The 16634-nt window shown below is 35.7% G+C and overlaps 1 protein-coding gene across 4 annotated transcripts in view; it reads left to right on the top strand.

Annotated features, from left to right (window-relative positions):
- LOC124828073 (uncharacterized) overlaps positions 1–13565 on the top strand; it is a 54769-nt gene extending 41204 nt beyond the window's left edge. For 3 of the 4 annotated variants that reach the window (XM_047301287.2, XM_047301286.2, XM_047301285.2), the window contains exons 16-21: positions 29–172; positions 1495–1582; positions 3848–3930; positions 4033–4087; positions 5571–5684; positions 13038–13565. In XM_047301287.2, coding sequence (XP_047157243.2) covers positions 29–172; positions 1495–1582; positions 3848–3930; positions 4033–4087; positions 5571–5636 — 436 coding nt within the window. In that variant the 3' untranslated portion in view covers positions 5637–5684; positions 13038–13565. The remainder of the gene's footprint in view (positions 1–28; positions 173–1494; positions 1583–3847; positions 3931–4032; positions 4088–5570; positions 5685–13037) is intronic. The other variant, XM_047301288.2, reaches the window with a different exon arrangement.
- The last annotated feature ends 3069 nt before the right edge of the window (positions 13566–16634 follow it).

The following is a 16634-nucleotide window of genomic DNA, read 5'->3' as shown; positions in this document are numbered from 1 at the left end:
TTTTGATGCAACCTTTATGCTTTCACAGATATGACATGTGGAGCGTTGGTGTTGTGATGTTAGAGTTGGTCTTAGGGACACCAGATGTTTTTCAGATAAATGCTTTAACACGGACTCTATTAGATCAACATCTAGAAGGCTGGAATGAGGGCGTGAAGGAGCTGGCATATAAGTATGTATTTTTTATGGTGTTAATCTTAATTCTGTTTGATAGCAAGAAATTAGGATGACACAATGATAGTACCTATCTCTATCTAAACTAGAAAGGCAACCAAAATTTGTTTATGCGATGTAAGTTCTTGCTAGTTCAAAAGGAATGTAGCCTTTAGGTGTTGTTCTGTGTCTGAAGATGTCTTGTTCACCAATTCACCAAATTGTGTGATGGGAACTAAGATCCAAGTTAGTTCCACTAATGGATTGGAGGTAGTTCAGTATTAGGAGTATATACCATAGAAAATAACTGGTTCTATGGTAACAAATCCATTAAAGCATTTCTGTATTAAAAGTTGTAGGATGTCAGTTAAGAGTTGAAAATGACTGGCACTGTATTACTAGAAAATAGTTCTGTATTAGAAGTGCATAGTGGCAGTTATGCATGGAAAATAACTTTTGGGAGTCATGTTTCAAAAGTGTGTGGCTAATAGTTGGTTGTGTAATTAGGAATTATGAAGTTATTTGTAGTTTGTGGATAACTAGTTTATGGCTGTATCGTGTGTGATTTTCAGTGTCTAATATTATATTTACTTTCTCTTTTAGGGTTTTATTGAATTTATTTTTAAACTCAACTTAATCAGTATCTCAATGCTACAGTGTCTGTTTTGTTGTTCCTAATATTTGGCTGGAGTTTTTTTTACACAAGTACAAGTCCTTCATTGAATTGGAGTTTCCCCATTATTTATTGGCATAGATGACAACAGTTTTGATGTTCAATGATGTGTATTCCTTTGTGGATCAGCTTGGGACCCCAAATAACAATATTCAGTTTTCTGGTTTAAGTTTGAAGTTAAGAATCTTTCATTCATTTCAACTTTTTAGAATTTGCTTGCTCTTTAGCATTTTCCTATCTTTATTAAATATTAAGGAAGCAGGGGAGAACAAATGCTTCGAAATTTCAAAACACTGGGCATCTGGGAGTTGATTGCCTTTGTCTCTGTTATATGATTGCATTTTAGTTGTTTATTTATATCAGGTATTTATTATTGCAAAACCTCCCAAGCATTTTGTTTGCCACAGTCCCATACATTTTGTAGGTTTGACTGTTGATAACTAAAATGTTTACTGTCACTGTCTCCTTCAAGGGTGGTATGTGCAAGCAGTCAGGTGTATATTTGAATCTTGCTCATGCATCCCAGTTTTAAATATTAATAGTTTACATCTAAACGTGTTATTTTTGTTCTAAAGACTTTATTGTAATGAAGGGAACTTGATATTTATTCATTCTTTTGAATTTATGTACCCTATTATTTTAACTATCATCTTTTAATGTGGTAACAGACTTAGATCATTCATGGAATTGTGCATTTTAATCCCTGGGATCTCCAGGTCCAGCAGTTTCTCAAAAAAGTATGACACAGTGAACCAAGTAAGTTTTACCACCGTTACTGTTTTAATCTTTGGTTCTTGACCTGACTAAAGCTAATTAAGTTGTTTAAACTTTTTCATGTGTTATGACGCTGTTGATTGACATTTTTTAAAATTAAAAATATTTTACTATTTTATAATAAATATATTGGTTTTGGAGACATTTCTAGATTTAGGTGATTTTCAACAAGACAAGCAGCAAAGATTATCTCCATTTGTAAACCTCATACTTAATCCAAGTCTAATGTGGCTGAAAATCACTGTGTTGGAAAGTCATCTTAATTTCAGTTACCCCTAACTCACCTTAGTTGTAGCCTTTTTGGGGCCTGTCTTAATTGCAATGTCAAGGGTCTTGTTTAGTCTCACATTGACTACAAATATTGATTACATTAGAGCCTAGAAAGATTGGAGCATTTTCAATGCCTAAGTCTATTTGTGTGGAGTTGAGTTAGATCCTAATCCTGAATTTTAGAAGATACTCAGTAGTTGATAAATGGACTGTGAAAGACAAGTAGGAGGGGTTGAAATGGAATTTTATAATATTTTTTATTTTTATAAGCAAAAAGAATTAGAGACCTCCCAGATCTGGGGTTTTATAATACAGCTAAGAGACCACTGACTACAATTGTTGTCGTGTTTTTGTATAGTTCTACTTATCAGTTTTGTTAATTTAAATGCAACACCCATGATTATAAATAAATTAATACCTTTTTATACAAAGACATTTTTATATAGTTTATATAAAATAACATTTTTGTATTGATATATTTGTTCTATATCACTATATCAGTAAAGAAAGCATGGTCCAAACACAAATAATGGGATCACTGTAACCCAATCCAAGATGGTCTTTTCATGACCACTGCAGCATGATGAATAACACCCTTCTTTTGCACTAGTTTAAGAGAAAAAATCTTTTTATAACTATTTTTAATACACAACAAAACTTAAGGAGATTGAGAGGAAGAAAATGTTTAGTGGTGTTTGGTATCTATCCCCGTACTTCTGTAGTTAGTATGAGAGTTGTGGGAATTAGGAAGTCTTGGAGTTAGTGTCGTCAAAATGGGTTGAAACCCGTGAGCCAACCCGGTTCACCACGGGTTTGAGCCAGGTTGGGTTGGAAAAAAATGTAAAATTTTTTATGCGAGCTAATTTTGACCCGGCTCACTAAGAACCCGACTCACACGGGTTGAACCCGTGGTGGGTTGAGTTGACTCATCAATCCACCTATTTTTTTAATTAAATTAAATTAATTATTCAAATCCTATTTTTTTTATTAAAATCAAATTAAATAAATTAATTATTCAAAATGCACAACCTTTACTTAGCAATAGAGCGTTTCGCGCTTCTGTCTTTCCAAAAGTTCCCCTCTGCAAATAAAACCCTAAGATTATAGATTGGATAATATTATAGATGGAGATAAAGAAGAAGATGCTTCAAGAGAGCATAATACTGTGAATTTATCCATTCATGACTCCAATTTAATAGATGGATAATATTATAGATTGGATAATTCAAGAATATATAATTTGTTTTATCTTGTTTTTAGACTTATCTACAAGCAAGCATGACAGTTTTATCTTGTGCTATATATTTTTGTTAACAGTTATATGTAGTTTCTTGGTCAAACGGTTGTGTATATCTCATTCAACTAAATTGGCAAAATTTTATGCTTGATAGCTTATAATATATATATAACAATATATTTCTTTTGTTTCATTTTCTTTTATATCAATTGGTCCAATTATTACTATTTCAATTTGATCGATCAAAGTAACATGTTATAATAATCTGAGAAGAGGGTGAAAAAAAGTTAATTAAGTCAGCCAATGAGCCAACCCGTTTAACCCACCAACCTGTGGTGGGTCGAATTTTTTCAGCTCGCTAATAAATGAGTCGGGTTGAGTTGACTCACTAAGTAGCCAACCCGTGATGGGTCGGGTCGGGTCGGGTTACCCGTTTTGATAGCTCTACTTGGAGTATTGTTGTCTTGTATATACTTAGGATTTAGGATTTAAGATTATTGACAATTTGGTGCAATCTTTACGCATTTTTTTTGTATTGTTATCCTACAAGAGTAATTTAGTATGCTTTAGTCTGTGTCTTCCTCTTCCCCGTCTTTCCCTCCTTCTTAGGCCAAATTTAATTTTGAATGGCCTATATATAGGTACAGTCCAATGGTTTAGTTGTTGGAAAGATGCTACCTTCCAGCTTTCTTATTTGAACATACGTTGACCTGATGAAGTGTTCATTTTTGTCAATATAGGTTGGAGTTTCACCTGCATCTTGGAAATGCTCTGAAGAATTCTTTTCTCGTCAAATTAGGAATCGAGATCCCCTTAAAATAGGGTTAGCTTGCTACATCTGATGCTTTCCCTTTTAGCATATTATATCAAGTCCTTCTGTACAGTTCAATAACTTTCTCGTCAAAATATTTCCTTTGACTTGCAGTTTTTCAAACATCTGGGCTTTACGGTTAGTGCGTCGTTTGTTACATTGGGATCCAGTAAGTTGTCAGCTTAAAATGGATTTCTTGTCATGTTTACCCTCAAAACATGTTTTATTGATGAAAGTGTAAATTGTTTTCGATGATATCATTGAAGTTTGATTGACTTATTTATTGGGATCCAGTAAGTTGCAAGAATAAAATGGATTTCTTGTCATGTTTACCCTCAAAATATGTTTGATGGATGAAACTATGTAAATTGTTTACCACCATATTTTATTGGAGTTTGATTGACTTATCTATGTGGAGTTGTACTAAGTTCTGCATTTCTATTAAATCTGTCCATGGAGGAAAAGAACAAGACACATGAAGGAGCCCATATGTTTGCATCACCCAATAGGACAAATATTTATGTTGGGTTTCATAAATGCAAGAAAAATGACAAGAATGTGCAGTTACCCGAATTAACAGAATTTCAGTGATATACAATATGTTCCAAGTTAGAGCATATAAATCTTGTACCAAGCCTATTATATAACTAATTTGAGGGTCTTTAAATTATTTGTGAAAATATCTTTAAGTTGATCATTTCAATTGATAAAGCTAGTGGTTTGTCTCTGAATAATTGGTTGTGTCAACAATTGTTGTGCAGTATTATTTCAACAATTGTCAGAACTGTACACCAACATCTGGATACGATGGAAGACACTTCCATGCCAAAGATTATGAAAAAGGACCTCCAACTACACCCGTCAATTTGACCAACCAACAGGGCTTGGGGCAAAAGAGCCCACATGGCTCGGGCAATGAAAGCCCCATGGGCTAGGGCCAATCCAATCCATGGGCTGGTCTATGCAAGTTAATCCTAGGTTAAGATAAATAGGGCTTGTCATACCCAAGTCAAATATGTCATTTGGGTTGGGCCCATGTTAGACGTTGATTAAGAGTGGAATAGATATTATAGAAGGAACGATAGCATATGGAAGGTTTACTGTAGAACGAGAAATAAAAGTAAGCAGTGGAAAGGTATGTGGATGCAGTGCTGTCAGTTGGCAGTTGATCTATATAGTTAGACCAGTCAGTTCCTTGTAGGGGGCATTCATTTATGTTGCAAGTCTTTGACTTTGTGACAGGGAATACCCTGTGTTAAAGGAAGCTTTTTTCTTTGTAAACTTTGGCTTATACGGCTAATAGTGAATAATCAAGTTTAGAAGTTTTTCGTAGTTCTTTTCAGTCTTGTTTTTCTCTTCACGGTTTTTGGGCGCCTAACGGTCAATGTCCTGTTTGGTGTTGTGTTAGAGTCAGTGGTTAATAGGTTAAGAGTATCAAAACACGTTAAAACACATAATGAGGAAGGATTCTTTTTTCTTTCAAACTTCGTTGAAATATTCTTGACTATATTCATTTCATGATCTTGGGCTTAAACTCGAAATTCACTGTATATTTCCCACTCCACAAAAAAGAACAGATTTGGCTAATAGTAGTCTGTATTTTAATTGTCTGCTGCTACTATATCTAATCAAGGCTTCTGTCATAACTGTAGGAGGATCGGCCAAGTATTGATGAGGCTCTTCAACATCCTTATTTCCAACATCCCCGCAGAGAGTGATTATATAGAAAACGATAAGGTCTTCTCCACCGATTTATTCATTTACAGGTAAGTAATCTGTGCCTCTAACTTATAAGCTTATGTTAGAATTTTGTCTATAGAACTTACAATAAGCTTGTATCTCATGATAGCTTGTGCTATAAAACTTAGGTTAAATAAGTTTTTGATCCCTTAAAATTGGTTCAAATTGAAATTTTTACATCCAAATTTTTTTCAGCGTTTTTTAGATCCCTCTGTTCGTTACTATCTTACTTTTGAATTAATTATATTAACATGCTAATTATAACAATGTCCCATGAAATGTCTAGTGATTGATTTTGTGAGACTCTTAAGAGTAACAAAGTTACTGCTTGGACCAAATTAGCATATTTAAGAGTAATAAAGTTACTATTTGGATCAAATTATTAAATATTTATAAAAACACTGAACAAATTGTATGGTTTCTAAAAACTTAATCAACCCTAACTTTTATAACTAAAGCTAGTCCTTTTCATCATCCTAAATAAACAGTATATAAACTCTTCCAAATACCTCTTGAATGAATTGATATTGGTTAAAGTTGAAAATAAGACTAATTTATTATTCTCAATCATAAAATATACATTCTGATACCCTCTATTTGTAATAATCTAATTCTCCTAAAAAGGGAAATAGGGAAACTAGGAAAATAAAATAAAATAAAAGATTATATATCTATTTCCTCTAATTAGGAAGATTCTAAAGATATTATCTCAAATTACAACACTCCCCCTCAAGCTAGATCATACAAGATTGTATGAACCAACCCTCGAATAGTCAAACTCAATTGTAGAGAAGGTCAATAAACCAAATTGGACAGCAATGGACAAAAGCGAACTAGCACAATGAAACTTCAACTTGGACAACAATGAACGAAGGTGAACTAGCACCATGAAACTTCAACTTGGACAGTAATGGACGAGGGCGAACTAGCACCATGAAACTTCAACTTGGACAGTAATGGACGAGAGAGATTTCCATCAAAACTGGATGATGACTTGTAGCAGCAAACAACAACAAACTACAAGAACAGATGAACGACCTCTAGTGGCAAACAGCAACAAACTGCAGGGACTGGATTGCCATCAATAGTGGCGAACAGCAACAAAACTTCAAGAACATGATTTCCATGTGTAGCATATGGGAGGCCTTCAAAGGCTAACAGCCACAAACCTGTAGGGACTTAACTACCCTAAACAGCAACAAACATTCAGGGACTTAACTGCCCTAAACAGCAACAAGCCTTCAGGAAACAACTGTCCTGCAGAGGCTAACAGCAACAGACCAGCAGGGACTACACTACCTTGCAGCGGCTGGAACTAAAAGGCTAACAGCCACAAACCTATAGGGACTTAACTACCCTAAACACCAACAAACCTTTAGTGACTTAATTGCCCTGAACAACAACAAGCCTTCAGGAAACATCTATCCTGCAAAGGCTTACAGCAACAGGGACTACACAACCCTGCAACGGCTGGAACTTTCTCCTCCTCACGACTGAACAACCGACGTGTATGTGGAAGAACTGGTGAGAACCGATCCGTACGAGGGACAAATTTGAATCCCATAACTTTGAAAGAGGTTGTCCCCCATAACTTCGAAAGAGTCAATGCAGTGGGCGGTCTCAAAGAACAACTCTCAGTGAGCTGTTATAACAAAGCATTGACAGTGAAGAGAGCCTTTCACATTAGTGATGGTAGAAACCAAAAAACACCAAATGCCGAAGACACTTTGGAGGTCCTAAGTTCTCTACTAGACTAATCCCAAATGGTGATACTTACACTATATCACAAAAGTACGAGCTAAACTCTAGCCCAAGACGAAAGTTCTCTACCGGGGCTGAAAAATATTTCCCCTCACGGCAAACAGTGGAAACAAAGGCTAATACACTTCATGAGACACTCTTAATCTTGACCAAAGAAAATGCGGCAGCTTATTGAGGCAGCAGCGACAAATTGCAGAGGTTACAACAACTGACTGTAGCAACAGTGGCATTAAGCACCCGCCAACAAGGCTGATGAATTGTTGATTGGAACATCAGAACTACAGAAATAGACTCCCCTTCATGCCACAGGCCAATGGAGACATCACACTTGCAAGAGAGAATCACGGAATTGTAACCAGATGGTGGAGACAGGCAGTGCCACAGGTGCCAGTGCATTCGGTGGCACAAGTGGCGGAGACGTCAACAAGAAGCACCAATCAGTGCCGCACAATAAAGAGAAAGAAGAAACCCATTGGTGGTGGCAAAAAGCCCGTGAAGGCAGAGAACCCTTCTCAATGGAGAAGCAGATGACAAAAGTGGGAGAAGTAGTACTAGGAACTGGCGCATCAGCAGCGAAGACGAAGCATTGTTGCTCGAGAAACAAAAAACGAATGAAGCTTGCGGCGAATAGTGAGAAGCAAAGAAGACGCAGATTCTGCTATGGAGGGTCATAACAGAGAGGAGGAGGTCCGGCGAGTCGACCGAAAGCGACGTGGTGTGATTCCGATACTGGGAAAGAAAGGCGCGTGACAAACACACACACGAGATCTGACGGAGAGAAGAAGCGCGTGACAACACGTGCGGAGGGGTCTGAAACATCGACCACTAGGGTTAGGTCGCGCTCGAAGAGACGATCCAGATCTGCGGGTCATCGGTCAGAACTGTGACAGTGACCAGCGGCGGACGGTGACCGCGGCGATGCACAGCGGAGTAAGCAACAAAGGCAGTGGCCTTTCTTGGGTTCTTCGAAGAAGAGACTTTCGGTCTCTTTGATTCAACTGGCAGTCAATAAGAATGCCAAAAGGAGCCAAAATTGATTGGGCATCAACAGATCTAAAGCACGAGTTTCAGCTACTAGTCCGAAAGGGAATGGGTTCGAATCTCATTCTGATCATACTCAAAGAAACTCTGTATTTGGTAATACTAGAAAAAAAAAAAAGGCCAGAATTCTAAGCCAGAACTTGACTAGGGCAATTGGAACCCATTAAAAACACATGTTAAAGAACAGACTTTTAGGGGACCGCTGGCAAAGACAGCGGAAGCGGATCAGACAGGCTTTGATACCAAGTTGAAAATAAGATTGATTTTGTTATTCTCAATCATAAAAAATACATTTTGATATCCTCTATTTGTAATAATCTAATTCTCCTAAAAAAGGGAATATAGAAACTAGGAAAATAAAATAAAATAAAAGATTATATATCTATTTCCTCTAATTATGAAGATTCTAAAAATATTATCTCAAATTACAACAATTAATGTCAAGTAAACCTTTACTTTAGTCCTTTTATATATAATTATAGGTGACAATCACTTTAGTCTTATAATGTAATGAAATCCGCACACTACTCTCATTATACAAAATGCCAGTCACTTTCTTGTGTTAACTGAAAAATGAAATGGACAAGAACTATAGTAATACTTTTTTTGCATAGTGTGGAACTAAAATGGATATTTTAGAATGTTAAAAAGTAATGTGATCGACTCTCAATTGTGGGTTTTACAATGATTTTGTCTCTTCTATTACTGAAAACGTGTCCCAGAACAGAAATGTGGCAGTTTTATTTTGTCTATATACGTGGAGGATTCTTGTTTGATAAGATTATGCCAAATAAATATTTTAATAGTATTGCAAGGCCCTCGTCATTTTAGTAGTCCCCGACAGATTATGCAACAGTTATTGGCCTTCATCTTTTTAATAGTATTGCAATGCCGAGGGTTAATGCTGCAAATATGGAGATGAAACCTGCTTTGATTCAATTGGTGAAGAGCAACCAATTCAATAAATTATCACATGAAAATCCGTATGAACATATGACCACATTCAATGCGATATGCAATACTGTGAAGATCAATGGCGTACCAAATGAAGCTATTAGAGTTAGCTTGTTCCCTTTCTCGTTGGAGGCCATGCTACTAAGATGTGGTTGAACTCTTTTCCAGAGAACAGTTTCCCTGAGTGGGAAGCAGTAGTTGCAAAATTTCTGAATAAATATTTCCCACAATCAAAAGTGAACAAAGGTAAACAAGAAATTTCTTCTTTCAAGTAGGGCATGGATGAAACATTAGGTCAAGCGTGGGATCGATTCAAAGGTTTATTGCGGAAGACACCTACACATGGCTTTGATGATCCTACAGTAGTCATTCAATTCCTTGGAGGTCTAAGCTCGTAGACTAAATTAATGCTGGATGCCTCAGCTGGAGGTAATATCAAGTGCAAGACTCCAGAGGAAGCCTATGAATTGATTGAAAATATGGCTACCAATGATAATGAGATGCACAGTGAAAGAACTCAACTTCAACAGAAAGGAGTTCTACAACTACAATCTCAAGATGCTCTGTTAGTGGAAAACAAGATTATGAGTTCTACAACTACAACTACAAGATCATTGAATTGCCCAGCTTGCCCTTGACCCATAAACTTGACTTCCTCTTGGGTAACTTCTGGCATAGCACATTGACCATTAATATGATCTCCACCATATAACTCACAAAGTTGTTGTTGAACTTGTGAAACATTCTGCAACTCCTTTGGCAATTGAGAGATTTTCTTCATCAGAGTTTCCAGCTATTGAGTCATAATCTTATTTTGCGCCAACAGAGCATCTTGAGATTGTAGTTGTAGAACTCCTTTCTGTTAAAGTTGAGTTCTTTCACTGTGCATATCATTATCATTGGTAGCCATATTTTCAATCAACTCAAGCTTCCTCTGGAGTCTTGCACTTGATATTACCTCCAGTTGAGGCATCCAACATCAATTTAGTCTACGAGCTTAGACCTCCAAGGAATAGAATGACTACTGTAGGATCATCAAAGCCATGTGTGGGTGTCTTCCGCAATAAACCTTTGAATCGGTCCCACGCTTGACCTAATGTTTCATCCATGTCCCGCCTGAAAGAAGAAATTTCTTGTTCACCTTTGAATGTGGGAAATATTTGTTCAGAAATTTTGTAACCATTGTTTCCCACTCAGTAAAGTTGTTCTCTGGAAAAGAGTTCAACCACATCTTAGCATTGTCTCCCAAAGAGAAAGGGAACAAGCTAAGTCTAATAGCTTCATCTGGCACGCCATTGATCTTCACAGTATTTCATATCTCATTGAATGTGGTCCGATGCTTATATGAATTTTCATGTGATAATCCATTGAATTGGTTGCTCTTCAACAATTGAATCAAAGCAGGCTTCATCTCCATATTTGCAGCATTAACCATCGGCCTTGCAATACTATTAAAATGATGAGGGCCAATAACTGTTGCATAATCTGCCAGGGTACGTCTACCATTCTGCTCTTCAGTCATATTTTTTGTTTCCTTGCCAGATCTTTGAGGTGAAGGGTCTCAAGAGAAGGGAAAAGTTCTCTGGACGTCCTTGTTCCTCCTTTTTCTTCTACTAGTAAAAAGAGGTTCAGAAACTCTCGTGCTTCTAGTCCGAATTGTACCCTGCATACACTAGAGCACCCAATTAGCACCAACAGATAAAAACAATAAAAAATAAAGTCTAATCGGTTAAGAATCACACAAAAGTATAGTTTAAATCATGAGTCCCCGACAAGTGTACCGAATTGTATCAAATAATAATAAATGGTATCGTTTCCCTAGAGACTCACGACACTAAACAGTCGTTTAATTACTTAACTAATTAAGACTTTTAAGAACAATTTTGGGTTTTTAAATGAAAAAACAAGAAAGTAAATATGAATGTAATTTTGATCAATTGAATAGAAATGCAAAAGGGAATGATGATGTTTGTACTATGAGATGAAGATGTTGTTGGGGTTTAGATTTCACCTAATCAATCTCATGCATATAATAATTCTTGTTTATTAAATGTCAATGTCACTTTCTAAATTACTTAGAACCCGATGTCTCGGTGAAATAAAACTATCCTTAATTACTAGACCACAATGTCTTGCATCTTTAATAATTAATTTTGCGTTACAAACGGAAGCTTAAGACAACCAAACGTTCTATCCCTATGTCTAGGCAATAGTTCCCGAAATTCCCCAGTTCTAGGTTTCTAGGTATTTAGCAATAACAAAGAAAACCAAAAATCATGCCATGAATGAGTTAAACATAACACACAGAGTAAAGGAGAATAACCCTAACAATTAATGAAAGAAGCATATATAAATTGAAATCAATTCAAATACATGAGAGTTTAGAGGTTACATCTTCTCCAACAACATATGAATTTAGTTCTCCATTGTCATGGAGAAACTAGATGTACAATGGAATGAGAATGAAAGATAAGCCCTAAAAACCGAAGAGGAGAGCTTCCGCATCCAATTTTGCCTCCAGAGAGTCGAAAAAGTCTGAATTTGCGTCCCTTCTGTCAAAAGATACCAACCCTAGGACGAACAAATCCTTAAATAGAGCAGAAAACAAAGTCCAAGCCCAACATGTTGACGCTCAGCGCCCCTACATAAGGCAGCCAGGAGCTGGTACGAGAGGAGTGGCGCTGAGGGCCCATAAGAAGGCGCCTAAGCGCTGTGCGACACAAGGAGGATGGCGCTCAGCGCCTCAGAAAGGGCGCCCAAGCGGTGATGCGAGACATCCTACGCTGAGGGTCCTAGAAAAGGGCAGCTAGACGCCCATACGAGACATCCTGCGCTAAGGGCCCTAGAAAGGGGCAATCAGGCATCCTTCGACCTTCTGTAGCCTTCTTTTCTAGTGCTTTTTCTATCCTTTTTGGATTCCAACTCCTTTGTACTTTAACTCCTCTTCCAAATCATTCCAATTTCCTACAAAATCAAAGGAATTTAGTAATAAAAATCATAAATTCTAAACTCAACTCTCTTTACTCACAACTTAACTAAAAACAATAGTTCAAGTAGGTTTCTAAGTCAAAAAGAGCTCATTTAGTATCAAAATTGAATCACAAATAACGGTGAAATCAACAATTATCAATCGACACTTAATTGCGGGTTTTACAATGGTTCTGTCTCTTCTATTACTGAAAACGTGTCCCAGAACAGAAACAGGGCAGTTTTATTTTGTCTATATACGTGGAGGATCCGTGTTTGAAAAAAGATGATGCCAAAAATACAAATACTGACTACTAAATAGGGCCATAGTCGCATGATTGACGACCCGGAGGATCCTATGAGCATCGAATGCTTCATATTTTACATTGAATTATAAAAAAAGTTAGTGGTGTTTCTTTGTCTTGATTTTATAAAAGAATAATTGCATTACAGCACATGAGAGAGCGGAAACAATATCAATGATAGGTTCTGCAAATATTTATTCATTTTGTTCTTCCTTCAGATGTTGAAGGAGGGTTTAAATGAACTTTGCTGATTTTAGCTGCATCATGAACTACAATATATCATTATCCTTTATTTTAGTTGGTTGGCTGGTTCTTAATGACTGCTATTTCATCTCATTTGATTTCCTTCAGATGTGCTGTAATGACATTATGAAAGTTAATATGCCTCTTCAAGGACATCGAGGAAAGCTGAAAATCTAGCGGGGCGGTTGGCATCAAATATCGTCTGTAATTGGCATGGAAACTTTAGTAGAATAAAATATTTGGAATTCATGAAAGGCTCGTCACAAAGAAAGATCAATATTGCCTCTGCTTAGAACAGCCTTTACGGCGCATTCGGCCAAACATGATGAGAATACTGGTCGGTGAAAATTCTAAAATCAGTCACACGTGTTAGAGAGACGTGTTCGATTTTTTATCATCCCATACAGTACAATACATTAATGCGCTGTGTTAATAAAATTCCTTTGTATATCCGTGTATAAGAAGAGCTCATGTTCGTAAGGAAATGCTTGCAATTAAGATTTAAAAAGTATTTTTAAAAAAAAGATTGATATTCAATATAAATTATGAGAATAGGGTAATAAACTTGCTATTCAATTGAGATTGTAAAGGATTATTTTTCTAATTTAATTTTTATGGATTTTTGGGTTACTTTTATCGATCTCTTCTAATTTCAAACATTTTTTACACTCGAGTAATTGTTTTTAAGTTATTGCTTCCATATTATTTTAATTATTGTGATACGTATGACACCATTTAGAAAAATGTCATTTCTTACTGAGACAATGGTATTAAGAGACAAAGATGCTGAATGATTTTTTGCTTAACCAACAGTCAGTATACTAATAATGACTAATAATGAGTAGTGACAGTTGATCACGTTCTCATTTAAATTCCTGATTGATTTGATGAAGTGGATAAAAATGAGATGTGGCAGGTTAAATGGTAATCCAGTCATGATATGGTGAATAGCAAACTTTCCCATATCAGTTATATGATCCCTACGTCACTTTTGTGCAATAATGTCTTGGAGCAAATGAATTGGAGAATCTTGACATATATCCAGAGATGTTCATACATAATTTTTTTGCCTACAAATTCCTTTTTGAAGTTTACTCTATAGAGTGAGCATTCAATGGTTCCTTTGATAGTATACATTTGATCTTATCCTTCAAAATAGCAATTGTTGAACCTCAGGCATTCAGGTGCAGCAGCAATGGTTTCAATATTTACAATCACCTATTTTCCAATAACTTTAGAGACAAGTTTGTTGGACTGTATTTTTACTTTTGTCCAGAATTGTCTTACTAATTTCATCAGTATTGGAGTATCCAGTTGAAGAAGTTTGTGATGCCGCAACGATGAACATCTTGAAAAGGTTTGCATCCATATGCTATGAGATTTTCAAGATCCACCAAGTGTTCGAAATAGAGTCTTATGGGTTTCTCTTCAGATGCATGAATGACTGAGACATGTGTTGCAGTTTTGTATGCTTCATTGATGGAAATTTTAGCATCTTGTGCAATGGCCATGGTGGGGTGAAGAGTTTTCTTTGGGAAAGAAAGTTTTGGGTATATTAGGGTTTTTGAGGGTTTGTGGAAGAAAGTGTTGAGATTTCTTAGGAAGCACGAAGATGTTTGAGGTTCTGGTGGTTAAGTGTATGGGATAAAAGAGATTTCTTGGAATAGTTAGAGATTGAGGGCAATCATGGTATTTAATGTTGTGTACGGTTTTTGTCATTCTTTTCAAATTTCGTTTATTTGTTCAGAAAGGTTTCTATTGGGCCAGTTCGTTTTGGACTCAACACTGAATCATGTTATACATGTATGCAATGCCCCTTAGACTATTTGTCTTGGACTATCATGTAATGAGTCTTTAGATTATATGTTTTAGAATTTAAGCATTTAGACACTGACAAATTACATACTAGGTGCAAAATTATTAATTTAAGAGTTAAGAATCTTACTCCCGTTGGTGTCATAGCTTTAAGTTGTTTCTTTCCTTTATGTGTCTTCTTCCAACATCTCAATGTCAGTAGATGATCCTCTTTTTCAAGAGAAGGTAGCTTAGCCTTCGTTTGTGGATGAATGTGGTCTTGACATGCTAGTTGATGTCATCAGTTACTTTAATTTTTGAATGAACCTTCTTGACCAACGATGAGTAACTGGGTTTCCTTTTCTCCTTCAAGTATTTCATTTGTGAAGCTTTCAGTGCCTGTAGAAAGAAATTACTTACCTCTGACCTTACGGCTTTTACTTGTTGCTTTATTATGTACGGTTTTTTCAATCATAATAATGTATCTGCTGTTATATTGACTGTTTATCAACAGATCATATCATGTTTGTACCTTTTAAAGTAAACATTATAATCATGGTTTGACAAAACAAGAAAGATGACCAGGTAACACATACACAAACCATTTCCAAAAGATATTTCCACTTTTTACAATGTCCCATATGACTTATGATCATTCATTGCTTTTGGTGGTTAAAACTTTGAAAATATACCCAATGTTTTCTACTAGGATAATTTTCCTAAGTCCTGATAAGAATTAACCCTTGAGACTAACTTTGATACCAATTGAAGTGCAAAAAACACGGGGAGAATGGTTGAATATTGTTTTCAAAAGACTTTAGCAAGAAAATGTTTATCTAATTTTAATTGTTAGATAATTTATATTGATAGTTAAATTAAACATGTGCAAAACATAATAGAGCATTTAGAAAAACATTTGTAATAGAATAAATAAACACACAAGTATTTTTATACTGATTCACTCAACTTGAACTATATTCAGTCTTTCTCAAGAACACTTAAAGGCTTCTAATAATCTTATTCAAGATTATATTGAGTATAACTCACTTCTAGTTACAATTATTATTATCACTTTTGGTTCCGTAATCAATCCTGATTAGTTCAAGTATTACACTCCTTCTTCCCTAGTCAATCCTGATTAGTCCGAGTATTATAAGTCACTTTTGGTTCCCTAGTCAACACGACTAGTCCGAGTTTAATCACTCTTTGATTTTCAAGTGTTTTAATACAAGATGGAAATGACTCTCGTAGGGAGGATATTTGATCAATACAACATATTCCTAAATTCTTGTAATTGATCTCTCCTTCTCTTTGGATGAAAGATTTCAATGATGTAAGCTTGGAGTAGAAGACTTGTTTTTTGTTTGCTCTATTATTATCTTTCTTCTCTCTTTTGATTGAGCATCTGACATTGTGGGCTCGAAGATAAACATCATAATAGATATTCAAGAATAATCCATAAGGATGTATTTGTTTTACGGGTCTATCTAAGTTGGAATGCTAATAAGCAAAAGATTTTAGAAATTGTTCAAAACAAGAAAACAAAAATAGATAAGAAGATGAAGTGGAAATTGATAGATGTCATACTTCCAAGGATGAAAGATAAGTCTAAGAGTTAAACGCACAAAGGGATGAAAGACCTATGATAAAACTTAAGGGTTCTTAAATCACTCAAGAAATTAGGAGAATCACTTTTTTTTAATTGATAAAAATAGTTACACTTATATAGAAGCTTTAGACATTAGAATTACAAAGGATTAATTAATTGCAATTACATTCCATTTAAGCTAATAATGGTCCCACTAAACTAATGGTTGATTGTAAATGGAATTATGGTAACCAAAAGTCACCCAAAAGCATTCAACTTTCATTCTTTTTGGTTTCCCAAAGGCTCATGACTAAGTGACCAAT

The sequence above is a fragment of the Vigna umbellata genome, chromosome 8 (genome assembly GCF_029865625.1).
Source record: "Vigna umbellata cultivar VRB3 chromosome 8, Vumbellata_1.0, whole genome shotgun sequence".
Taxonomy (NCBI): domain Eukaryota; kingdom Viridiplantae; phylum Streptophyta; class Magnoliopsida; order Fabales; family Fabaceae; genus Vigna; species Vigna umbellata.
This window is presented reverse-complemented; position numbering and strand designations above follow the sequence as displayed.